At 45.1% G+C, this 26,802-nt stretch overlaps 1 protein-coding gene across 6 annotated transcripts in view; it reads right to left on the reverse strand.

Moving 5' to 3' along the window:
• SORBS1 (sorbin and SH3 domain containing 1) overlaps window positions 1-26,802 on the reverse strand; it is a 262,246-nt gene that overhangs the window by 90,614 nt on the left and 144,830 nt on the right. For 3 of the 6 annotated variants that reach the window (XM_084635573.1, XM_084635571.1, XM_084635572.1), the window contains 4 exons: window positions 7,588-7,643; window positions 5,992-6,060; window positions 4,043-4,138; window positions 1,277-1,396 (listed from right to left, as the gene is read on the reverse strand). In XM_084635573.1, coding sequence (XP_084491699.1) covers window positions 1,277-1,396; window positions 4,043-4,138; window positions 5,992-6,060; window positions 7,588-7,597 — 295 coding nt within the window. In that variant the 5' untranslated portion in view covers window positions 7,598-7,643. Of the gene's footprint in view, window positions 1-1,276; window positions 1,397-4,042; window positions 4,139-5,991; window positions 6,061-7,587; window positions 7,644-9,180; window positions 9,377-20,337; window positions 20,473-26,802 lie in introns of those variants that run through there. The other 3 variants (XM_084635576.1, XM_084635574.1, XM_084635575.1) reach the window with 3 other exon arrangements.

Below are 26,802 nucleotides of genomic sequence, written 5' to 3' on the forward strand. Positions count from 1 at the left end.
AGCCACCAGCAGGAAGGGTAGGCAAAGGGGGCGGGGGTGAGAAAGCAGAGAATGGAGAGAATGAAAGAAGGAGAGGTCATGGTTGGATCAGGAGGGGAGGAGAAGGGGGAGGTAGAAAGCAGGGCATTAGGGCTGGAAAGAATAGAATCACCCTTTCCTAACAACAGGTCCTGTAATTACATGTGCTTCACTTTCAGGGGAGAAGCTGAACAACCCTAACTTTTAATAGCATCTTCCCTTTGGGAGTTCATTCTATATGCAAAATCCAAGGTGCAGGCAGGGTTAGTGATGCTTTACTTGTCTCCTGTAATTAAGTAATTACACATCTGCTATTTAAAAAGACAGCAGAAGTCTATGGCGACACTGTCAACTTGGGACGCCATCCCAGGGGCCTTGACTACAGCAAAAAAATGAATGCCATTGCTGCAGCGACTGCACCAGGACACTTCCCATCCCCCGCAGTGGCCCGGGATAAAAGAAGGAACACAAAGGCCTACCTGGGAAAACAGGATGATTTTTTGCGCACTCCTGCCAGCAACACAAAGCAACAAATATGCTTTTTCTCCAAGTGGTGTATAAGTGGTTGTGAAACTCACACTCAGAGGTTCTGGGGCTTTGTCTTCCTCGAGCAGCTTGCCCCATGTAAGAGATTTAGGAGTCTGCTTTTGCTCAGGTCTTTAGCGCCAGTGGGAGGGGCTCATGCTTTTAGCACTGAAAGCCTGGACTCAAGCGCCATGTGGGGTCAGTTACAATTGTTGTATCTTATGTTCAGGGCCATCCCTAGCAATTCTGGGGCCCTACGCAACCCCCTCCCCACCCCGTGTATGTGTGTGTTGGGGGGGGGGAGGCCTCTGCTGGGGGGGGAAGCAGGGAGGCTGGCCCCAGGCCTCCTCATGGGGGTGGCTGGCTTGGGGGGCAGGGGGAACCACCCCCCAGCACTCACTGGCAGCGCGGCTGAGGATGGGTTGCTGCACTCCCACTGCTGGTGGGTGCAGGCCCAGCCCAGCTACAGAGCTCAGGGTAGTGGGGCTGGGGTGGAGCAGGGGCGGGGCTGGGCAGAGAAGGGGCGGGGCAGGGGTGAGAAGAGGCAGGGCTGGGGTGGAGCAGGGGTGGGGGCCTGGGGAAGAGTCGGAGCAGGGGCTAGAGCTGTGCGCAGCTGTGCAGGGCACCGGGAAATTTGGTGCCCCAAATTTCCTGGTGCCCTACGCTGCTGCGTGTTTTGCATATGGGTAAGGACGGCCCTGCTTATGTTTAACCTTTTACATACTAGACTTACTTTCTGACTGCTGGACATCCTGAGAACATGGGGGACTGATACTTGGCCTTTCCTCAGAGGCTGGAGATGCCCGTAGGGTCACGGTCCCTTTTCCAGTGCAGACTTTAGTGGGATCCTTGTCTAAAGAAAACACACACAAAGGAGATGTTTTGGAGCTACTGGAAGCCATCATAGTTCTATGGCAGTATGCTGGTGGCTCTGGAGTAATTCTAACATGGCTGTCCTGAGTTCTAATTTTTATGCAGATGAACATTAGCTTTGATTTTAAAACATTAAGTAATAACAGCAGTTATATATTTAAAAAATAAGTAAGATAACTGATGAACACACAAATAAAGTTCTGAGTCAGTGTAACTCAGCTAGGAAAGTGGCAAGACCTGCTGGCTCTTTGGAATAAATTTCACAGGTTTGTTTGCTTTACTAGGCCTGGTCTACACTCAGATTTTGTATCAGTATAAATTTTATATCACAATAATTTCACCCACACTGGGGTTGTTGTACCACTTTAAATATGCCGGTACGAAGTAACATAACTTGTGTGTGTAGACAAGGCCTCAGCAGTGAGATCCATGCTGGATTGATGGAGAATGAAGATGTATAGTTATCCAGAATAAGGGATAAAGCCCAGGCAGTGCAGCGCATACCTCCCACACCCTGCCCTCTTACTGTGCCATACCCACGAGATCACCTTATAGGATCAGAAAGAAGTAGTTCAAAATACAACCACTAAGGTCACCTTCCTTCCCCATCACTCAGATCACACCAGCCCTTTGGAGGCAAAGATCTTAGGCATGTGCTTAACCGTCCACATTTGAATCATCCCACTGAAGTCCATGGTCTACTCATGTGCTTGCAGTTTGTGCCCAGGTGCTCCTTCTAGACCCATCCTTCCCCAAGCCAGTGGTGTCTATACTGCAGATACAGGTGACCTAGCTAAAACTCAGTTACAACCTCATTGTATTGTCCTCGAATCCAGTTACAAATATGGTTCCAGTGTGTAGCAGGGACTAGAGTCTGACAGTTCTTCACACTCAGGTCAATACCTTGGACGCTCACTGGCCCGGTACCAGAGTTCATGTGCTTTTCCAACAGCCATTCCAGTATCTTTTGTTATTATATGCAAATTGAAAAATGCATGCCCAGCCCAACACTGATTCAATCACTGAACATCTTTCCTTGTGTTTGACTCAATGGTAGTGCCAGGCCTGACCTTACCCATTATCATCTAGGGGTAGGGGTCGATTTACAAAACGCACAAGTGGCAATTAGACGCCTAATCTGGGAGTTAGGTTATTAATAATCTCCAACTTAGTCCCCAGTGTTTTGATTCTATAACAGTTTTTACTAGGTCTACCAGAATGTGAATGTGGTTTTATGAATTATACTGTCAAATGGGTCATGAAAACTAGCCAAAACTCAGCCAAAACCCCCAAATCTGAGCAACCCTAAGCTTTGGGCTTTGAAACTTCCAAATCAGGATCCAAAGATGCATATTTTTGCAGATTGTTATTTATTATTAATTATTTGTATTACCATAGCACCCAGGAGCACCGGTTGTGGGCCAAGACACCACCATGCTACACGCTGTACCAACACAGAAGAAAAAGGCCCATAAGAGCAAACAGTCTAAGTTGAGGCTGTGTCACTTTTTAAAAATTAGCTCTTGTTTTCAATTTAAAGAGTCTTCCCTTGCAGTGCTGGAAACTGCAACTAGTAGAAAATTTTCCAATGGAACAATTTTCTATCAGAAAATGGTGTTTTGATGCAACCAAAACATTTCATTTCAGCTTTATTGTTTTGACTTTTATATTATGTACTGTAAGTTATAATACAAAAGTCCAAAGATTTTGACTTTTATATTATAGGTCACTTAATATCACACCGATGCAACTGCAACAAAATATTTTTGGAATATTTCACTTTGCAAAAATAAAAATGCAGTACTTGACTTTATACCCTGATATGGCACAAAATCAGATTTTGAGATCTCAGAATTTCCCACCCATTTTTTAAGCAGCTCTACTGGAAATAATGACAGGTTTCAGAGTAGCAGCCGTGTTAGTCTGTATTCGCAAAAAGAAAAGGAGTACTAGTGGCACCTTAGAGACGAACCAATATATTTGAGCATATGCTCAAATAAATTGGTTAGTCTCTAAGGTACCACTAGTACTCCTTTTCTTTCTACTGGAAATACAAACACTGAGCATTGTGCTAGTGTGTCAGAACCAGCAAGTGAAAATGACTAGAAATGACAGGGAGAGTTGGTTAGTCTGGTTTCACTGTCCAAACTCAGCAAAGTGCTAAAAGGGTTAATGGGGAAGCTTTCACTTTATCATGGCAAGAGAGGAAGGATGTGTGTGTGTGAGTGAGAGAAAAAGCAATAGAGATGCCGAACGAAGATTGAACCTGCAAAATAAAATCTCTGATGTCTGTTTACTTCTGTATGGACCTAAGACATACAGGAAATATTTTAGACTCTTCAGGAGTTTGGTTTAAAATGAGGTTACAACAGTAATGTTCATACCAAGCATTAGCAGAAGAGTTTACATAGATCCCAAATTCAAATATGCTTAATTATGCCTGCAGAGAAACTGGATTATTGAGAACTATGAATTGTGTCATCATGGTTTAACTCTATTAGCTGTTGATGAAATCTATAGCACTGGAAAACAGTGAAAAAAGGATGAAGCTGAAAACTATCTTAACAAGGGGGTGAGGCAGAAAGAGTGGATGATGGCCTACTAATGCGTTTTGAAAAAAAGATACCTGTAGGTAGCATTAGGTCAGGAGAACTTTTCACTTTCTTCACGGGGATTATTTTAACGGCAGAAATAGAGCGTGCACATAAAGGGACGTCAATGGCTGCAAACACAAAAGTGTAGTTGGTGCATCCAGAAGGGAAGAACACAATTAAGGAAACATGCCACAAAGCTTTCTAAAGTACTTGGGAAACCAGGAATGACAATAGCAGGAAATTTCATATACAAAAGCAGTCCAGAGAGCAGTGATGCAATCATTAAAAATAGCCCCTCATTCATCCTAATTCAGGATGTGTATCTGTTGTGCAGGGTACAGTACTGCTTAGTGAACTGACTGAGTCCTGGCTGCCAATATACTGTGAGGGAAGAGAATCTCAAACGTTCGTTTTCAAATGACAGAACTAAAGTTTAGTATAAACCTTTAGCCAAGATGCTACATATATTACATGCAAAGATAAACAATCTTAAAATTGCAGAGTTAAAATTATGCTGAGTGAGGAAACAAACAGATTAAGATTCTGAGAATAACATTGACTGGTCATTGTGCACAAATCCTATGTTTTTGATGTGTATATTTTATGACATCAATAGCAGGGAGTAGAGAATTGTGACCAGGAGTCTCGAAAAGGATCCAGAATCAGAGGGTACCATCAAGGTATCCAGTCTTGAGAGATCCATTCAGCCAAGCAGCAAATCAGATGGATTCTGTTTAAACTTCTTTTTTCTGCACACTAATTTTATCAGAAACACTGGATTTTACCAACAAACACTGAACATTGTCTTAGAGGTATTTTTCTCTGTTATGCAGCACTGTGCAAAATTCTAGCACTTGTTGAAAATTTCTAAAGGTTGCTCACTTCTCCAAAGCATCTGGTTCGTCCTCCCCTACTCTTCCTAATGTGGCCTTGAATGAGCAGTACTGAACTGTATCCTCATGGGGCACAGGCAAAGTTAGTGATGGGTGAAACTCAAGAGGTTCAGCTGGGATAAAACATCTGAGAGGAAATCATGGTGCTGGTGAAGTCAATGGGAGTTTTGCTATTGACTTCAGCATAGCCAGGATTTTACCTCTAGGATCTGACCTTGTAAGGCCTCTGCATACAGAACACTCATTGATTTCAAAAGGTTGGAAGCCTCCCTGAGCTTTATCCAAAACTGCTTTTGGTCTGTAATGTTAGACTCAGAAGAACAGCTTCTTCTTGTGGTGGTCTTGTGGCACTTTGGCTGTGGTTCTGGATAAAACCTGAAAATGCAGAGGCTGCCCCAGAATGGAAAGGTACCGAGAGGAATGATGTGGGGAAGAACTTGGCTGAATTCTTTCAAACCTCAAGAAAGGTTGACTTCCAGTTTTGGGGCACGGTTCTGAGCTAATTTGTATTAGAAGTGAGCTTAAATCAGAGACTATTATCCACCCCCTCAATGGACTTCAAGGGGAGGTTTGGACACACTGCAACCCTGTTCCAAAACTGCCTTTGGTTTGGGGAATAACCGCACTAACAAGGTTTTGTAAAAGCAAAATATAGACTCTGCTAAGCTCTTGTTCTGTTTCACTCTGAACCAGCTCATTCATTCACTTATAATAAATACACTGCCTGTCATAAAAAGCCATCAAAGGAGAGGAAAGGACATGAATACCAGAGCAGAAGCCTAGGGTAAAAATCTTCCCACCACAAATACACTAATAAAAAAAAAAAATCTAATCATGCAAGGCCAGGTTCCAAAGCCTATTGGAAAGGCTCATGTTCTTCAGTGAGTCTGGGATCAGGCCCTTGCTGACAAAGATAGTTTTCCTTAAAACATGAATGTTAATTTAATACTGGGTCGGTCCCCTCATGCTGTAGTTGCAGCAGGGCACAGTAAGACACTGTAATGATTCAACTGCGGGGAAATAGATGCGCCACTCCAACTGACATGCAGGGGGAGCTGCAGAGATTCTTTTGAATGTATTTGACTCACCTTGCTCTTGTCCATCGCTGCTTGATATCAGCCCATTGACCACGGTTTTCACAACATCAACTTCTTGTTCTGAAAGACAAAGGGAAAGCCGGAGCACCCTAAGATAAGTGAGCTCACACTGACCGCATTGCAGGGCCTGACAATATTCAGGATTTCAAAAAAAGCATTTCCACTGTCTACAGCAGAAATACAGGAGACATGTGAGAAAGGAACAGGACAGGGAATAGTAAAACACTGTGGATATACATGTAGTTTATTAAGCTTAACAAGTGGCAGCAATAAACTTAACCGTGAAATCTGTGATATAATTTAATCGTTGACAACAAAAGGATGACATGGGTCAAAAATCACTCACAGGTACACAGGTATTATGAGGTGGGCGTCTGCCAGCCTGCTGCAAGTGGAGTGTGTTGATACCATGCTTACCCACATGCCCAGTGTGAGCTGATCACCAGATCTAGGGACAGAAATTCACTTCCACTCTCATCCTTGCCCATTGAGACGGAGCTCCTGGGGGCAGGGACTGTTTGTGTGTTTGTACAGCACCTAACACAACCGAGTTCCAGCCCAGACAGAGGCCTCTAGACACCACCATAAAAAAAATTAAATACCCACCCAGTCACTATTTGCTAATCAGTTACCCTCATACAAACCCACAGGAGATCAAGGGTCTGCCCAGGTGCCCGGTACTATTTCCGAAGTATCTTCTAAAGTGACACTCAAGGCTGTCCTAGGCTAGCGGCAATGGGGACCCTAAACCAATGGTCCCCTAACTGTGGGGCGCATCCCCTTAGGGGGTTGTAGAGGACTGTTGGGAGGGTGCACAGTGGGGCCTGGGCCAGCCCCCACGGCGGCGGGGAGAGAGCCACCCAGCCCTGCTCTGCCCCCAGCCCAGCTCTGCCCACATTCCCTCTCCACCTCCAGCCAAGCTCTGCTTCTAGCCCCAACTCCTCCTCATCCCGTTCTGCCCCCAGCCCCACCTTCAGCCCAAGCTCCAGGGCCGCGCCAGCTGGGCTGTAGTGGGGACGGTGGGGGCGCGGACAGATTCCAGTACGGGGAGTGGTGCGACAGGAAAAATTTAGGCATCGCTGTCCTAAACAGACCAACTGCTAAAACTAAATGAAACTCAGTAGTTTGGGGTCACCGAATTTTGTGGGATCCTTTTTCTGGTTCGAATCTCCCGAGTTTGAGAGATGAATGAAGTTCAAAGGGGAAGAGCCGGATTGTGCCAGGTCTCAGGTCAATACAATACATGGGCCCAAGCTCATGGAAAGGGGAGAGTTTCAAAGCTCAGCTGGGGTCAGGCAGCCTAGCTCCCACAGAGTCAAAGGGGGCAAGCTGACTGACCCCAGCTCAGGATCGGTCCTTCCTTTTCTTGTCATCTTGATGCTGATACAGGCTGCAGAGGGGAATGACAACCTGAAACCAGGGTTTGTTTTTTATTATGAAAACTTCTTGTGGTCTTCGACAGTGGAATCCCACACAGGAATGGTCGATTCAGAGAGAACAGATAAAGACACAAAACAGTCACAGCATTAGAACTGGACAGGAGGATTTCTGTAGTTAAAGGCAGGCATGCGAGGAGCAGTGACTTACCAGAGCTCATTGTGCCAGAGGAATTTGTCTTCTGCACTTCCAGGTTCTGGTTTTCTCTGTTTAAATGAAAGAGAGAATCATACCATGATGCTGTTTGTGTGTTTACACTGATGGAAGCTTACAGCACCCTTCTTGCAGATTGTGTGCTGGCTCCCCAACCTCCTCTCCCCACAGGCTTGTGAAACCCTGTTCCAGAGATAGGCCACAATCTTCTCCTGAGCGTTGTCTGGAAAACCAGCTGTCATATACACCTATCTTTGCCTCCTTGGACAACAGCAGGCATGACCTAGAGTAGCACTGAGCACCCTTCGCTCTCTCTGAAGCCAGGCCAACAGTTCCATTTCCTTCAAGAGCAGCAGCCACTAATTTCCCAGCCTAAGCAAAGGCAGAACCCAACTGAGTTTAGATCAAAGAGAAGCAGCATTTGTTGATAATTTGCAGAATGGAGAGAAGACAGAAATAAACAGGATTTCCGCCTAATGTGGATACTATTGAAGGAGCCTTTAGACCAGTGATACTCAGATCTCAGTGTTTCAGGAGCCAAATTAGCAATCAACATTACCCAGAAGAGCCACAGTAGTGTAAATTCATTGTTTCATTTACTACAGCACTATATATTCATATTTAGTATAATTATTCTCACTGCAAAATGACTGACCAAGTAATGTTATTTTATCAACTACAATTGGTTAATAACATAGGAAAATCATCTTGATTGGTTAATAACTTAGACTGGCTAATATTTAAATCACACAGTGTTTTAGTATAATGTACTGCAAAGAGTTGCAGAAGACACATTTAAGAGCCACTTGTGGCTCGTGAGCCACAGCCTGAGTATCACTACTTTAGACTATCCCTAAACTTTAAGTCACAAGATCTGGATTATATGCAAGGTCATCTGCATTAACAAGTTAGAAAGCTGTCTGGACTCTGATAGCCTGTGAGATATGCAGCATCTTTACAAGGTGTCTCATCTAGAGCTGTGCAAATAATGGCTTTTTCAGGTCACTGGCAATTTGGAACAATTAAAAAAAATAGTTTCAGGTCTATCCAAAAACGAAATTTTTCAATTTTTTCAGCAAATTCAAAAATTAAAAGGTTTGGGTTAAATGAAATGTTTTGCTTTGATTTAGAGAATTTTGGTTTTTTTTAATTGTTTAAAATAAATTTGAAGGAAATTTCAAAATAAATGTCTTAACTTTTTCAGCATATTTGTTTGTGGCTTCTTTCCCACAACATGAATTTGTGAAACATTTTGGCATTATGGAAGCTGCACTTTTTAGCCAAAAAAGGTTTTAGATGAAAATTTTTGCCTATATCTAATCTCACTAGAGAGAAAATCCCTGATCCCCAGCACATATTAGTGCTTAGATACCAACATGACTGATCATAGAGAAATAGGTTGGGAGGTCTTTCTTCTATGTAGTAACATCTTCAGAAACAAGGAAAGATGTTAGTTTCCCTACTGTGTTGTCAAATACACATTCACTTTTGTCTGTCATTCCCAGCTTCTCTAGACCCATTTGAAGTTCATAGACCACAGAAAATGCTAACTTGCTCCATGTTCCCAATACAAAACATGCATTGACTTGCCAGTGAAAGGTGTCTTCAGTGATGGATTTCTCTTTTCCTTTACTGAGTCATTGTTTCTGGCTAAATGAACATTCTGATGTATTCTTCAACTCCATTGTCTTGCAGTATTTCTTCTCATTACATTTCTATTAACAGGCCTTTTGCGAGTGGAAGGATTCTTGGTCACCTGTTCTGGCCCAGCTTCAGCAACATATCAATTACCCCTTCTGTGCTCTGGGGATGTAAGCTGCACACATGTAAGCCTGAGTAAAGGTCTTTGTGTAGGCAGCTGCAAGAACACTGTTGGGATAGAGGAGGAGATACAGAGTTCCCCAGCAACCTGCAAACAGGCTTGCTCTAGCTACTGAGCCAGGCTGTAGGCAGAGATAGGGACCATGACCAGGGGTGCCAGAACATGGGGAACCAGGGGGCCATGACCCCGCCCCCCCACACTTTTAAAAGTGGGAGGTCTATGCACTCACAATTTTTACCAGTGGTAAGGGCAAGCAATGGGTGGTGGGTGGGGTGGTAAGGAGCAAGCAGGGGGCAGGGTCTTGTGGGGGGGGGAAGAGGTGGTGTGGGAGCAGAGCCTCAGGGGAAGAGGCAGTGTGAAGGCAGGGCCTCAGGGGAGGGGCTCAGGGAGAAGGGGCAGGGGCTTGAGGGGAAGGGTGGCATGGGGGGGGCAGGGCAACAGTTCAGGTGCTGGTGCCCCTTCCCTTTTAGGAAGCCACTGCTACTCCTGGCCATAACCACTGCAGCCACTGATCCAAGTGTTCAAAGATCCAAACCCCACACCAGAGCCCTTTTCCCCAGCCTGTCCTTAGTTCTGCACTGGGCTATTCTCTCTCCCTACACCTACTCTGTAGCTGCCCATCCGCCATGCAGCAGAACTACAGTTCTGCTATCGATATATTGGGAGACGTCTGGCGCACATCTGGGGCACATTTGCTGAGGGAGTATCATCCCAGAGGAATACAGCATTTGCATTTAAAAAGAAGGCAGAATTATAAAGACAAAACCCTATTAAATATTAGGCACCAGAGAGACAGACATAGTTAATTTTTCCTATCTTAAGTGCTTTGTGTCAGGGACTATTTTGGACTGTATGTCTGTACAGCACCTGGCACAATTGGGCCTCTAGGAGCTACCATAACATAAATAATAAACAAAGAGATTTCAACATCAATCCAGAGATGGTGGTGCACAGCATAAGGATGACACATTTTGACAATATAAGCCTGTATTTTCAAGGATGTATTATCTCCAGGGACCCAGCATTGAGGAATTCCTGCAGAAATAACAATGTCTTTTTGTAAATACAATGTATTTTATTTCCCCAAAAATGTAACACCAAAGAAATGTAAACTAATGGCAAGCCAGGCTAACTCACTCTGCTCTTCAGCCTTCTCAAGTGGGTGGCCCACATACAGACATTTATAAGTCTGTCTACTGCCCCCAAGCTAGTGGAGCTGGTCCTTTAGCTCAACCAGGACCAGCTCATGCTTTTAGATCAAAAAGTACCAGGTTCCAACCCCTTCAGGGGCATCCATATAAGTTGGTGTCAGAGGCAATTCAGAGACACATGTACAAAACCCTTGATCTGTTTGCCATGCTTAATGCCAGCCTGAGTTAATGGCTATGTTCGATTTCAAATACTTGGCAATCTAGCTGAAGAAAATTCAACAGGCAAACTTCGTATGAGAACAGTCTCTTCCATGCTAAGCCTAGCCAATAGCTGGGTCTTCAGTCACGTGTCTGTCACAACAGATGACAGCACTTATTTAATTATTTAAATTATTTTATTCACTGAAATAGCCACGTGGGATACCCACTATGCCTTTGTGAGGACCCCAGGGGGCAGAAGTCAGACAGCGTGACTCCAAGCAGATCTCAGGACAACATAAACAATGCAACATGGGGCATTCACTCTAAAAAGGGACAGCAACAGCAGCCAAATATAAGCCACAGACAGGCTGCCTGGCTCTACGTGCTGATGCAACATCTGCTTTATGTTTCTGCTTCTCCACACGAGACAATATGGGCCAGATCCTGAGCTGATGTTAATGGTGGAGAATATGGCCCAATATATTTTCATAACAGGGCTTATTCTGAGCCCTATGAAATCTTCATTAGGTGGAGGATACAAATATTTAGCTATCATTGTTGGGAGAGAAGGGGTACATTAAACTATTTCAGCTCTCTCCAGCCTGGATCCAATATCTGTGTTCAAGCACACGTAAAAGAGTATAAAATTCCTAGCTACAACCAGCTATCTATCGTGAATCAAACTCCTCTGGGTAAATAAACCACCGGCTAAGTTGGTCCCTTTGTGGGGCAGAGGGAAATACACAGCAATGGCTGGTAACTCCAGGACTTTCAACACATTGTTTCCTACCAATCATCCCACTGTAGGGACTTGCCTTTGGGAGCAAGGCCTGCAAAAAGCTGTTTTGGCAGCAAGGGAAGCATAAAGAATGCCCAGGCAACAAAGGTCTCATCAATGGGGCTGTTCACATGATGCAAGTTAAGCTTGTGCTTAAATGCTTTGCTGCACTGGGGCCTGAATTCTCCCTGCCATTCCAATTGGCTGAGAGATTCCTCCTCATTTCCTGTCCTAAACTACTAACAGCTGCTCCATTCCAGAGGTGGATTCATTTCTCTGTACAAATGATCCTGGCATATAAATTTTCTACACCACGGGGTGAAAGATACTATATAAATATAAAAAAAACCTTAGGTGTATATTGCAGAAAAATCTTGGGTGGTAGGAAAATGTGAAAGTTAGACCACCTCTGCAATAAATCTTTGAACATTATAATGACTTCATTATTTAATGCACCTAGCTCTTTAACCCTGAATGTTTTTTAGGAAAGACGTTGAGCTGGAAAATTAAATATATCGAGAGAAACACAGTAAAATGGAGTCAAGGACTCCATACAATTGACCGAATTTTGCAGTTTTCATTTTCTGTGTGAGTGCCTTTTGTGAAGCCAGGTCGACACTAAAAAGTTAGGTCAAACCCGCCACATTGCTCAGGGGTGTGAAAAATCCACACTCTGAACAATGTAGTTAAGCTGACCTAAGCCGCAGTGTAGACGGTGCTAGGCCGATGGAAGAATTCTTCCTTTGACCTCACGACCATCTCTCCGCGAGGTGGATTGACTACGGTGATGGGAGAGTCACTCCCTTTGCTGTAGTGAAGGGCGATACTGAAGCAGCAGTGCAGCTGCAGCGCAGCAGCTGTAGTGATTGAAGCATAGACATAGCCTGAAATTCTTTAATTTAAAGGGGAAAGCACTATACGCTCGTGTCTACACATTTCACTGAGGGCCTGATCAAAAACCCACTATGAGTCTTTCCACTGACATCACTCTTTAGAAAGGCTTCATTGAGTCCAAGCTTGTGCAACTGTAAGAGTTTCACACATAATGTGAGCCAGCGCTGAAGGTCCCATGCTGTTGAAACTGTCAAGTCCCTCTTTAGGAAAACTGGTACCAGAACTGCAAGCAGACTGTGAATTCAGTGGAATCACTGATCTTGGCATCAGTTGGGATATAAACCCATAATTAAGAAGAAACACTTTTCAATGGAAGAGATTCTGGGTATAAAAATAGAACGGTAATTAAAGGAAACAAGTTTGCCAAAAGTGAATGAAGAAGGAGGGGCAAACTAATTACAATCTGACCTAGAAAAATGATGTTTCACACATTCCCCAAACTTATTAGCATTTCTGGAATTTAATTAATATAATACGCATTTAGTGTGTGTTCACTGTGAAGTTAATCAATGTTATAAGCTGAATTCACAAATAGGTCAGGTGGCAGGAGTGAAATGCGTGGCTGGTAGGAATCAGCATGTTCCACAGACTGCAGTTTGCGAAGCTGATTTATACCGGGCGAGGCTCTGAGCGTTAGGTTTTATTACAAACCAGGCAGCAAGCAGTAGCTATGGTCCCGAATCAGGAAAGCACTCAAGGATATGCTTCAAGTTTAGCATGTGCTTGAAGCTTTCCTAAATCAGGCTCACAGTTACTACTGCTGGTCTCCAAGGTGCTTAAAGTTAAGCATGGGTTTAGTCTCACTGACTTTAAAGTTAAGCAGCCGCTTAAGTGCTTTCATGAATGGAGACTGTTTTCCAGAATTGGAGCCTATGTCCTTTTTATATATATATATATATATATATATATATATATATATATATATATATATATATATATATATATATATATATATATATATATATACACAGTAGTAGTAGTGTTTACACATACACTACTACCACTGTGCAGGTATACATGTAACCCCACACCTCTGGGGTGTGGTGCTCTGTCCTCTCCAGTGGCACTGAGACATACTTAGAGATTAATGAGTCTGTTCTACAGACTTAACTAAGGGCCATGTGGCTTTTAGCTCACGCAGTAAAGGCACATGCACTAAGCTCCAGGTTTGAGCCTGCCCACTGACAACCAGGGTTTGTCGGTGTTACATATACAAGAGCACTTTAAATCAGTGGTGCTCCAGAAGGTGGGATCCATCTTATCAATTTTATAGATAGAGAAAGTAGTTCAGCAAAACCAGAAATAGAACCCCCCTTTCCTTCCTTCCAGAATCCTGCGCTAGCCAGTAGACAGTGCTACCTCTCCAGCAGACCTTAAATAATGCCTTTACTGAAATGTGAAAAAAATAGCAGCAAAAGCTTCTGCTGTACAAATTTAAGACATGATGGCAGGTAATGAATTCCCAAGGGTATAAGCCAGAAGTTTCTGATCTTAAATGTGCCTACATCTACATGTCACATGTACTAGTTTCTTGCCAGCACCCCCATACCTCTAGGCAGACTTTTAAAGATTTCTTCATCCCTTTTAGAGCAGCAGCCGTGTTAGTCTGTATCCGCAAAAAGAAAAGGAGTACTTGTGGCACCTTGGAGACTAACAAATTTATTTGAGCATAAGCTTTCATGAGCTACAGCTCACCTCATCAGATGCATGCAGTGGAAAATACAGTGGGGAGATTTTATATACACAGAGAACACAGAGCAATGCCCCTCTGCCATGTACATTGGCCAGACTGGACAGTCTCTACATAAAAGAATAAATGGACACAAATCAGATGTCAAGAATTATAACATTCAAAAACCAGTCGGAGAACACTTCAGTCTCTCTGGTCACTCGATTACAGACCTAAAAGTGGCAATTCTTCAACAAAAAAACTTCAAAAACAGACTCCAACGAGAGACTGCTGAATTGGAATTAATTTGCAAACTGGACACCATTAACTTAAGCTTGAATAAAGACTGGGAGTGGATGTGTCATTACACAAAGTAAAACTATTTCCCCATGTTTATTCCTTCTCTCTCCTCCGCCCCCCACTGTTCCTCACACATTCTTGTCAACTGCTGGAAATGGCCCACCTTGATTATCACTACAAAAGGTTTTTTTTCTCTCCTGCTGGTAATAGCTCACCTTACCTGATCACTCTTGTTACAGTGTGTATGGTAACACCCATTATTTCATGTTCTCTGTGTATATAAAATCTCCCTACTGTATTTTCCACTGCATGCATCCGATGAAGTGAGCTGTAGCTCACGAAAGCTTATGCTCAAATAAATTTGTTAGTCTCTAAGATACCACAAGTCCTCCTTTTCTTTCATCCCTTTTAGTGTCAGCACATTTCTTCCAAGACCACAGCTCTTTCCCTACTTGGTGTGGAAAAGAGAATGGTGGAGTCTAGTTAGAAGGAATGCAGATACGCGGTGACTACTTCTGTACAACATGTCTCTGGATTATCTCACGTTTCAAACATTCCAGGATCTCTCCCTACAATAGCAATACATAACAAATAACTCATTAATAGTTCAGTGTAAGGATACGTGCTTTTAAGTCACTGGAGTGCTGTAGAATCTGGCCCTGTGGTAGGAATCTCATTAATTAGTTATTTTGGGTGACGGGTTGTTTCCTTGGTTGTATACTGGTTTAGAAGCCTGGACTGAGATTTGTATGGCCACAAGGGATTCAAATACCCAGCTCCTACTACGTGGGCATCAAAATCCACTAGACAACTTTGCAAGTCTCAGCCTGAAAGGGACAATGCTGGTTAAAAAAACTATTTTTAAAAACCAAGGTTTCCTTCCCTTGTGAGTAGTGACACCTCCACTTATTCAACTAGGACTTTTTGTGTGTAAATTGCCAACCCCACACGTTCAAAAAATCAAGAGTCAGGTGACCCAAAAATCATGAGATTGGCTTAAAAATCATGAGGCCTTTTAAAAGCGAGCAATACTTCCCAACACACCTGACCTGCAGTATGTTCCATGTATCCTGTGCCTTACTGTAGGCCTTGCTTTCCACATGGAGCTTGATCCTGGAGCCCTGAGCACTGTGTCCATGACCCAGAAAAGTTCTTAAGCACGTGGTTAATTTGCAGCCAGTGGGAATGCTCCAAGCACAGGGGTAGTCCCATTGGTTTGAAGCTAAGCATGTGTTTAAGAGCTTTGCTGGATCAGAGTCCCAGTACTTGGTACCTTGTAGGATGGAGTCCTTGGTACCACTTAATTTCTCTTCACATTGTGTTACATAAAAGGAAGAAAAAGAATATCAAAATACTAAAGAGAGTGTTGACTTAACTCAGTCCACCAGCTCTCTCACAACTTGCCATTCCTCCCCGTCTTGAAATACATATGAAAATAAGTAGATCATTATTTTTATTTTAAGAGTTAACATCCTGCCACTGCCCCAGAGGGCATTATGCTCAGCATCCTATGAATGAGCGGCATGCAAGAACTGTAAATAAGCAATGTATAAGACAGCCTCGCAAAGGTTCATACAAAACAATGGTTTCCCTCCACTCCTCAGAAAACAGCAGAGATACAGTGGCAAAGCTTCACTTACCAAAGGAACTGCATGCAGTGTAGAGCCCTGGCTGGCATATCATGATGTATCACCACAAATAATTTAAACTACAATTGTTAAAATAAATTAACAAAGCACGTTTTGAGTGATGCAGCATCTTGTTGGTTTTATTCCTTCTTTTCTTTTTAAAAACATGGTGCATGTTCAATTGGAAAATTCAGTGATTTGTAACAGGAACAGACATCCCATTTGATTTCATGCAAATCAGCACAGCTCCACTGCACCGAGTAATAGAAGTCAAATAAGAAATGTAAACTTGAACATTAGGATTGCCACCTGTCTGATTTTCACCCGGACAATCTGGGTTTCAGCTTGTGTGTCCAAGTGCCATTTGACAAGCCCTGATGTCCATTTTTTAAAAATCTTTGGAAAAGGTGGTAGCCCTAAGCGTAAGGAAGGAGGCAGAACAGCAACAGCAGCCGCTGCCTCTGGGGCCAGGCTGTTCATGCCTCTAGTGGCAGCATGTGGCCTTGTACAGCCCACAGGTGGCAGGTAATGCAGCCTCGGCTGTGTTGGTGAAGACCCTGCAAGCGATAAGGGTGGGACCCTAGAGGAAGAGGCAGAGAAGGGGTATGGCCTCAGGGGATGAGGTGGAGGAGGGGACAGGGCCTTGGGGGAAGAGGCAGGGCAAAGCTTTGGGGGTCCAGTTACCAGCCATTACAAAGATGGCAACCCTATTGAATGTGCTGCTTCAAGATCTTTGGGATGTTTCCGGATGAAGACATCTTTCAGCAATGAACTTTACACTGAACAAATGGCACCAGCAGTGCGAGTTAATTCAGCACAAAGTACTTAAAATGAACATCTTAAAAGTGACGGAACACAGATCTACATTTGGTCACCTTTCCCATTAAGATGAAGACAAATGTTACAGCTAAAATATCTGGGATCTTGTGCTGGAAAAGGGACTTTGATGCAGTTGAAACATTTGACAGACTGACAGCCCTGCAGACTCAACTCCTTCATTCAGTTTCAGAGAGTACAAGAGCATGGGGGGGTGGGATAGCTCAGTGGTTCGAGCATTGGCCTGCTAAACTCAGGGTTGTGAGTTTGATCCTTGAGGGGGCCATTTAGAGATCTGGGGCAAAAATTGGGGATTGGTCCTGCTTTGAGCAGGGGGTTGGACTAGATGACCTCCTGATGACCAGATGGTCAGATCTTTCTGCTGTTATGCCCTGCCCTGACAAGCAATGGCCTCCTTTAGATCATAGAGGACAGTTCAGTGTCCATGGATCACTCCATTTCTGGCTGAAGCAGCCAACAAAGGTCAGCAGGTAGCACCAGCTGGGAAAATGGCAGGCAGATGGATCCCTCTTCACAAGGAAATGGACTGGAACCACTGAATCCCATTTCACAGGGATTCCCGCCCCCGTGACGTCCAGTCCCCTGAACCTTGTGTCTCTAATAGAACAGGAGGAGGTAAGTTCATGATTTGCTTTGCATAGACTACGCACTCAGAATTGGAAGCAGCTTTATATCGCTTGACAAGATCCCTTTGGGTAAGAGTTCTGTTCTTCCTGGTAGCTAAAAACACCCCGTTCCAGGACAGCAGATTTTACATCAGTGTAATTTGGCACCTAGTTATTCTGACCCTGTCATGCCTGTCCTCTAACTTCTGTGCTTGGTAGCTAGATGAGATGATTGTGGAGTTAGCTGTCAGTACAATTGGAGATACAATGCTAAAGTCTCCATAGTGTAGGGGAAGTTGTGTGTCATGCCTGTCTGTGTGCCACATGTACACAACCACATCACAGACTCAAATATCAGACCAAGAAATTAGAGATGTAAAAGCAGACCCTGAACTGTTTTAATCATATCGTGTATTTATATTAGCGAGAGAGTCCCAAGACACAGCCGTCTGAAGCATTGGGATCTGAGGTTTTGTTCAGATCCACCTGATATATGTAACTGCTCCCATCACACAGGCTCCCAGAGCACCGTACAAACTGACGCTGATGTTTACACAAGGGGACACGTCATGTACAACTGAAGTGCTGCCTCCTCTGGAATGAAAGCAGGACATAACTAACAGCATGCAGCAACACTGAACAGTTTGGGGGACCTGATGTTACTGAGGCTGTAGGGGGAATTTAGGCAGGGAGAATGTAATTAGCAGGAATTCAATTTGGACAGAGTTAACGAGAGGAAGTGAAGTTAAAGACACCAGGTTATACCCTCTGCTCTTGCAAAAAGCGCCCTGGGATCCTTAAAGGCCACATAAAGGGGGTCGGGAGGATGTCAGTTTTCCATTTCACTTCATAAATTGTACATATTGGATTCATTGGGTCCCAGTTGTTTCGAGGCCACTTGGAGTATCTTCTTGTGCCTAAAATCAACGGACACCTTGGATTTGGGGGCAAACCAATCATTCTGAACAAACAGATCTAACCATGGCTGCAGATTCCAGAAGCCCTAAGAGTTCCCAGTTTTAAAGCCATGGACTCATTGCACTAGCCACAGGCTTTAGATGCAGCACCTTTCCAGGGACACGGTCACACTAAACTGCATGTTCACTGCAGTGAATGGCACCCTATAAATACAATGGATTAGATACCGCGAGCAGAGCCAGTCAGGCTTCTTTGGACATTACCTCGTACAGATGTTGATGAGAGCTCTCAAGTTACACAACCACTAATAATGAAGGAGACAACACTTACCATCGTCTAGATTTTAAGCAGAAATGCACCCAAACCACAATGTTCAGATCCAGATACAAACTCCGCTGATGGCTGGGGTGGGGGAAGGGTGTTGATTCAGGCCCAGTTCTAATTTCACAGTGAAATTCACAAATAAAGCAACCATCTAATAATACTATTTATATCTAGACAGTGGGGTCCATTAGAATAGCAACATTTACTAACTGTCACCACACCACAATATCTGAAATGCACCCAAACCACAAAGTTACTGTCTCAGGTACAGGGAAATACACCACTATCTCCAATCACATGCTGTGCTAACTGCTAGCAAACCCCGGTTTTCTAACAGCGACCAACATGTAGCACTACATTTCCCACTGCGCTGCACAAACATTTATCTACTCATCTGCACATTACCCCTTTTTAAGGTAGGTAATGTGCAGATCACCACTTCACACAGAGATGGGGAAACAGACACAGACCCCAATTCGGAACTGTAGCTAAACTCCACTCAGCTGGCACAGGATGTGGGGGGTCAAGGGAACCAGATTTGGGGTGGAACCCTCTGGTCCCCGCAACATAAGATGCTGGAGCACTCTGAGGGTTGCTCTAACTCTGGCACAGCTGCAACAACTCCGCGGGGCCACTGCAAGAGCTAAGGCCAACCTGAGGGCAGAGGTACTCCATTTCTCTCCTGGCACACCCCTGACATGCTCCTCGGTCAGGCGCTGCAAGGGGAGGTGGAGTAGAGTCATTCTGCTGGGTCTTTGCCACCTAGGCAACGATCCTATGTCAGAGGAATTCCCAGGGGCTGTTCATCTGGCTTTACAGAGAGCGCAGTTTGCATAAAGAGGCCGCAGCAGAACCCCAGAATGATGGCCAAAGCCATACAACAAGCCAGTGGCCCAGGAGGGAACAGAACCAGGTGTCTTGACTGCCTGTCCTACACTCAGTCCAACAGACCATGCTGCCTCTTATAGCAGCTGCAAGAATGGAATCAAGAACCCAGAGGCTACCTATATGCCCAGTACTGGAGATGCCCTAGGAAAGGAGGTCTCAGCTGGGTGCAGGTCTAAAATGAGATGCTCTTAGAGGATGCAGGCTAAATTCTGATCTCCGATTACAAGTTCCTTCAGGAACAGCAGAATATCCAACTCAAAACCCACTTTTAAATTCACATCATTCTCATTCTTCCAGCCCAATAACCAGACTAATGTACGGCATAGAAGATTTAGTAGGTGAAAGACAAAAAACAAACACACTTGCCATGAGGCCAATCAGTATGGGCCTGTGCCAAAGCACCAGATTTTTTCCCATCACTTTGATTTTAGAAACAGGCCCAAGTTGCAAAATTTGGGTATTGACTTTGGTCACCCACCAGAGGCTGGCAGGGAGGAGGCAGAAATCCAGGCCAGGATTCCTCCATCTCCAGTAATCAGAACATAGATCCATTGCAAAGCCATCTAGAGAACTCTTTTCCTCAAACTGTAGCTTGTGATACACCAACAGAACTGGGAGTTAACCTGTGTCACCCCAGCTAACATGGCATTAAGCTAGCAGGAATACTACATAAAGTCCTGGGAGTGCTAAGCCGCCAGCCGATTACTAGTCAGAAATCAGACTTGTCCTTACCTTGGATCAGGCTTTTCAGTTAAAGGTGCCATTTGCTGGGTCCCCCTTCAACCCCCAGTTTGAACTCCAGAGATGAGGTGTGAAAGAGTTAATTAGGATTTGCTCTGTGCAACTCAGCTGCTCAGTTCACTGAAGTGTAACAAGAGGTTTGGGGAGGCCTTTCTCTCTCTGGCACCCTTAAACACTTTGCTCCTCCCACCTCTGTGCTTTAATTAGCCAGCAGGCTCTTAATCATGTCAGCCTGTCACTTGGCTTGCTCACAATCAACCTCCTCCTCCCGCCTGCCTGGCATTCCTTCGCCCTTGACATCATGCAGACACTGAAAGTTCCAGCAGATCCACGTGGGGGAGAAAGGGCGCTCAGTGGGGGAGGGTAGGATAGTAGGATAGGGATGCACTGGGGAAGAAACGTGATGGATGAAACTTTATAAAATAGTTGGGTAAAACACATGGAAAGCGCTGTGTAAAACAACAACACACCAAAGCAGCATGTGCCTGTCCATGAGGGAACATTTTCATTCACATCTGGCTATAGGCACTGGAGATCCTTTTACAATGAGTAGGATCACAGGGATTGGCTAATGTTTCCGCAATTGGCAGAGTTAGGTCTGTAGTATAAATACCTGATATGATAGAGAGAGAAACGATCAGCTTGAGAGTGAGAGAGATTAAGCCCAGGAGCTTGGGAACCACAGCCATGTTGGGGCATCCGTGGAGGGCAGAGTCCCAAAAGGAATGCAGGCTGGCTGAGCCAGGATTCCCCTGGGGGTCCCAAAGAGGAACAGATGCTGGAGTGGGAGTGGTGCCAACCTTGATAAGGTGTAGTGTGTGCTCCCCTGGGCCAGCTGGTAAGGAAGGAGGGTGGGACAATGGCGTCACCCTCTTTCAGCAGCAATTCATTCAGTGCATGCATACAGGGAACAAAAAGACTGGGACTGTGGCATCCTGTTTCCAGAGCTTGGGTTAAATGACTTGTCCAAGGCCACAGAGGAGGTCAGTGACAAGTCCAACCTGGGGTAGAACCTGGGGTTCTTGGCTCCTCATCCTGCCTTTATCAGCAGACCATCTATTCCAGTCCAGCAGTTTTCAAATGGCACAGGCATTCGTGCTGGAGCTCCATGGTTGCATGACTGGGATTCTAGGCTCCGTCTCTCCCTTACACCTCTGGGGCTCATTGCACTGCCCTATCTCCCATTCAGCTGTGTGCTCTCTCATCTGCAGCCAACCTTGGGCTGCTCCAAACCCGTCTCTTGAGTCTGAAGTGCTACAAACCATGCTGCGGACAGAACATTCACAAATATCTGGAAGGCAAGGGTTTCCCCAGGGACCAGCATAAAGACTAGGCTAAGAAAGCATCACTAATGGAGAGAAGGTTGCTGACTGTAGAGGAACACAGGCCAAGGAAATCTAACTTCAGATCCTTCTGGTACATAAAATGTTAGCGAGGGGTCTGAACAAAAGCCTAGAGGTGAAAACACACATGCACTTTAGGGCTGTTTGAAATCTAGATCCAGCTTCAGATTTTGCTGCTCAAGCCCTTCTCTATTTTCCAGCCTAGCTGGTTAGCATCCCTATCCACAGCCTCCGGACAGCTGAGCTGGTACAGCTAACATCCTGGTCTGGTAAATGAGCACAAGTACATGAGGAGGCTGGTAAGCACTGTTCTAGTTTACTTATGTATTTAGTATTGATCATACACCTCACGATGGTTGATCGGTGTTCTCAGTTATTTTACCAGTATCAGAGAGGAGCCCAGTACTCAGAATTCACACCTGGATTTCAAATGACCTAATGTTTGGAGGATTTTGGTTGGGCCCATTATACAGATGAGGCCATTTGCAAAATTCAGATCTGGCTGTAGGTTTAGATCACAAATATGCTGACATTCAGGTGTGTCTGGGTTGAGGGAGGGAGTTAATTCAGGCCTATCTACAGTCAGACTAAAGGATGATAGAAAGCGCTCCCCACTACAGGGGAAAAAACCTGATTTCACTAGCAAAACCAGAAAGGCTGACAAAATACAAGGAATAGCCTCCAAAGTAAATGGTGCACACTAGTAGTTCAGATTAGATTCACTGCATATTGTTTACATGTCACAAAATAACAAGGAGACCTGCTAGACTGATCTTGGATACTCTCCTCCAAGTCTATTTCTGGTGTCCCCGGCCACACGAGAAGGTCTGTCATGTCAGTGCAAAGCCTACTGCCTGCTGAATACTAGGGGTTTGTAAACAAGCCCCAGACAGTTTGTCGTCAGGTAGGAAAAAAGGAGCAATGTTAAAATGTCAAGAGAGCATAAGTTGAACTCTGTGTAACACGAATGGATAGAGAACGCAAAAAGGATGCAGGAGAGAGTCTCACTAGAGAGGGGCCTGGGAGGCAAAGTTTGGATCTTGATTCAAAGTTCAGGGGGGTTCAGATCAAGGGCTGGGATTTGAGTCCATCCTGGGCTTTGGGATTTGTAGGGTCCCAACCACAGAGGCTACAAACATGGGGATGCTACCATAGGCTCCACTTCCTGAGAGAAGTCAGGCTTTGGGTGCTTTCCCCTGGAGTTCTGCTGTCAGATGGACTAAGGCGGAACCAGGGCTGGGAGCTGTTGAGGGTGCTGCATCGCTCCAAGCAGCCACACATCATGCTTGAGTTTAAAGCCAACACTCAGGCTATGGCTACATTAGACAGCTTACAGTGGAGCCGCTGCACTAAGCCCATGGGAGAGAGCTCTCCCACTGACTTAATTAATGCACCCCCAACGAGCAGTGGGAGAAGCTCTCCTGCGGACCAAATGCTATGCACACCGGCACTTAGCTCGGTATAACTTACGTCACTTGGGGGGTAGCTTATTCACACCGCTGAGTGACTTGAGTAATACTGATATAAGTGGTAGTATAGAAATAGCCTGAAGCCTTAGTGTGAGATGAAGTGTCTTAATGGGTTGGGAATGAGCAACAACATTGGCTGACATTTTGCAGCCAAGCTGCAATAATCAAAAACTAACCAACAGCAGCGTCCACTTAACCATCCAGTTAGCTAATGCAAAACTTGTTCTGCCTAAGGCACTTAGACAGCTCCATCCCCATAGCACCTCAGCACGTCTCAACCTCTAATGTATTTATCCTCACAACACCCTGCAAGGCGAGGCAGTGCCATTACCCTCATCGGACAGACGGGGAACTCAGTCCCAGACAGGCTGAGGGTGCGTCTACACAGCAAAAAGGGACAATGGTAGCAAGTCTCAGAAGAGCCCAGATTAACTGATGTGGGCTTGTGCTGTGGGGCTAAAACTAGCAGGGTAGCTGTTTGGGCATACACTAAAGCCCGGGTCTGAAACCCAGCAAGGCAAGAGGGTCTCAGAGCTTGGGCTCAAGCCCCAATGCCTATGCAGCTTTTTTAGCCCTGCGACCCCCAGTCAGTTGACCCAGGCTCTGAGACTTACTGCCCAGGGCTGCGGGTTTTTGGTTTTTTTTGCTGTGCGGACATACCCTCAGTTCTTCAGGGCCTCAGCTCCCCATCTAGTGACTTGTCCAGTGCCACACAAAGTCTGTAGCACGGCAGAGAATTAAACCCAGGTCTCCAAGGCTAGTGTCCTACCCGGTGGACCATCCTTCCTTTCATTATGCCTTGCTTCCAATATGAAAAGCATGTGCAAAACCCACTCTAGATGGCGCAAGATTTTCCAGTTCCAAAACAGACAGAAAAACTTACATGCAGGAGTCACGTATTTTTCATACCTTGATCACCTCATACAGCCATTTTCACATGATAGTCCTCCAGTGCATTCCTGCATCTGCTGTGTTTAGTCACTTAGGGCTTCAAAGAGGGTGCCAGGTGTTGTGTTATTTCAAAAGAGGTGCCACAGAATGCCATGCAATAGTTCATGGGGGACCTGGGGAGGAGCTGGTTGCAAGTGATGGAGCAAATTTGCTTCTGCTGAAGGAGGAAGGGGAACTGGCTCATGACACACTCCCACCGCTGTGTGCAAGTCCGCAGTTCAAATCCCTCTGAATTTTGGGGGTTTGAACCTCAAAGCAAAACTCAGCCACAACTACTTGGGCTCCACCCAACGCCATAAATCTGCACGGACTCATTCAAATGTCCACAAACCTCACTGAGCCTGGCTTATGTTCCTGCCTTGTTAGGAAACACCCACCTGAGTTTCAGTTGTGAATGTTTCAAAGTTGCAATGAGAAGTGAGCCTAAACCACTCTCACCTACTCCACAACAGCTGGATCTCTAGGACAGCTCAGGTCTGTGTCTGAGCTTTGCCGCTTAGTCCTGCCGGCTGAGAATTGACCGCTGGGGCTATGAACCCAAAATCTAGCATCCTGACATAACTACCAGGCAGCTCATTGTGAAGGTGACACAGCGCAGTCTGCCCCAGGTACAGGCAGCTAGCCTGTTACAGGATGCTAAGCGTTTCAGAACCTGTGAAACAGGCCCAGGGATGGGGCCTAGTCTGAGACAGACCCTCCACCCTACCTGACCCGACCTGACCCATTTCTGGGAAACAAACCCTTCTACGCCTGCATCTGCGGCAGATGAGTCTTCTCAGATTTTAAGAAGCTGGCAGGTGGCCCTTGTTACAGCGATCGGCCAATTAACCCAGCAGAAGGTATATAAGCTGCTGACCTTCAGCAAGAAGATGCCTGGGAAGAGAGCTTGTGAGGGTACCTGTGCAGAGAGCAGGAAAGGTAACATTCTCCATGATTTCATTTCCTTCCTGCCATTTGAGGAGTGTGAAAGTGGCACCTACTCTGGGATCCAAGCTAGAGGAAGCATGGGTTCTTTCCTGTTCAAGGACTAAGAAACCCAGTACTGGAGGGAAGGAGGGGGACACAGGGCCCAGCTGTGCCCTCAGTTACATGGGTTTTTGTCCCACTGAAATGAATGGGAGTTACAGCCAGGGAACTGAGGGAACAGGTGGGACCTCCATTGCCCAACACCTTGGGTTATCATTTACTCCTGTGTAGAGTGGGACTAAGACACAGTCATTTGGATTTGGGGACATTTGACACCCACTTTCCTGGGCTGTAAATGGGGGCACAGGTACAGGGCCATAGAAGATCAGACACTGCATATGTGTGTATCTTGGGTAAGGCAGGGGCACCTGGGCTCTTTGACCCTCCTATTGAACCAGAACTATGGCTAACATTTTAAAAAATCTGATTAGACAAACATGGGCTGGCTGCTGGCACCCTTACTGGCAGGACTAAGCTGTAACACTTTTTGCCGTGAGGAGCCCCACTTATTTCTATGGGGTAGTTACAGAGCATGGTAACATTCAACTTGAGTCGGAGTAGCAGAATATGGCCCTAGATAAGTAATAACAGCATCTGCAATTCCACCAGCTACTTTCCAGTCCTCTTAATCTTCATGCTTTAGGGTTTGGGATGATCTTCAGCTGGGGTCAGGGAGAAATTGTCCCCCATGATAGAGTACACATCTCACAATTAAGTGTATTTGGGCAGTAGTTGCAATGATCTACATTGTCAGCTCTCTGGGCCAGGGACCGTGTGTCTTTGTTCTGTGTTTGTACAGCACATAGGACCCTGGGGCCCTGGGCCACGACTGGGCTGCAAGGTGCTACTGTAATGCAAATAATGAATAATAATAATTTTGCCTTCTTCTGACACGGCTGGTATTGTATTAAAAACACAAAATCCTCGACACTGAGTGCTGAGATCACACACTTGTGCAAACAACAAAATGGAATGCAAAAGACTGTTTTAATGTAACCTTTTTAGATGGTTCTTTTCTTCCCATGGCCTGTCCTGGTTAGCCACTGAAGGGTTGAAATGTGTTCATCCACCAGGTTTGTTGCATCATTAGTCACAAGTGCCAGCACAATAGACTGATTTACAATCAAGAGCTCGAGAAAGGAGATGGTTCTTACACAGAACCCTGGAGATCAATATTGTGAGATGATAACAACCAAGAGAAGGAACAAATTCTGGAGGAGAGAGTCTTCCACCAAGAGTACCCTGCCACCAGCCCCCGACCATTCACTTCTAAGGGGCTGAACTATGAGGCTATTTGAGGAGTATGGTACCACTGCAAGGTGTAAGAAAGGACTCCATCGCCTGGCACAGAGGCTGTTCTTATGGCATCTCCAGCTTTGACTAAAATTGAAGAATAACAAAACAAATCAACCGCGCGGGAACGTTGAGTTCCCTGAGCCTCATTTTGCTGACTCGAGAGGTTCAGGGACTTTGGCTCAGCACCTGAACTGGATGCACATTCAAACTAAGATCATTTGAGGGGTTGCTCAAGTCTAGTTCAGTGATTAGGAAGGGAAACTGGAATTGCAGCAATAAGGGATCCCTAACAAACAAAACCCAGATGGAGACATCTGTCCATTCGCTGATATTTTTTGGTAATAACTATCCTTGTTTGGGCTGCATCCTAATGGCTGATGACAACAGGCTAGAGAACAAAGTAGCCTGTTGCTGATCCCCTGCTACCTAGC

The sequence above is a fragment of the Lepidochelys olivacea genome (assembly GCF_965140295.1).
Source record: "Lepidochelys olivacea isolate rLepOli2 genome assembly, chromosome: 7".
NCBI lineage: Eukaryota > Metazoa > Chordata > Testudines > Cheloniidae > Lepidochelys > Lepidochelys olivacea.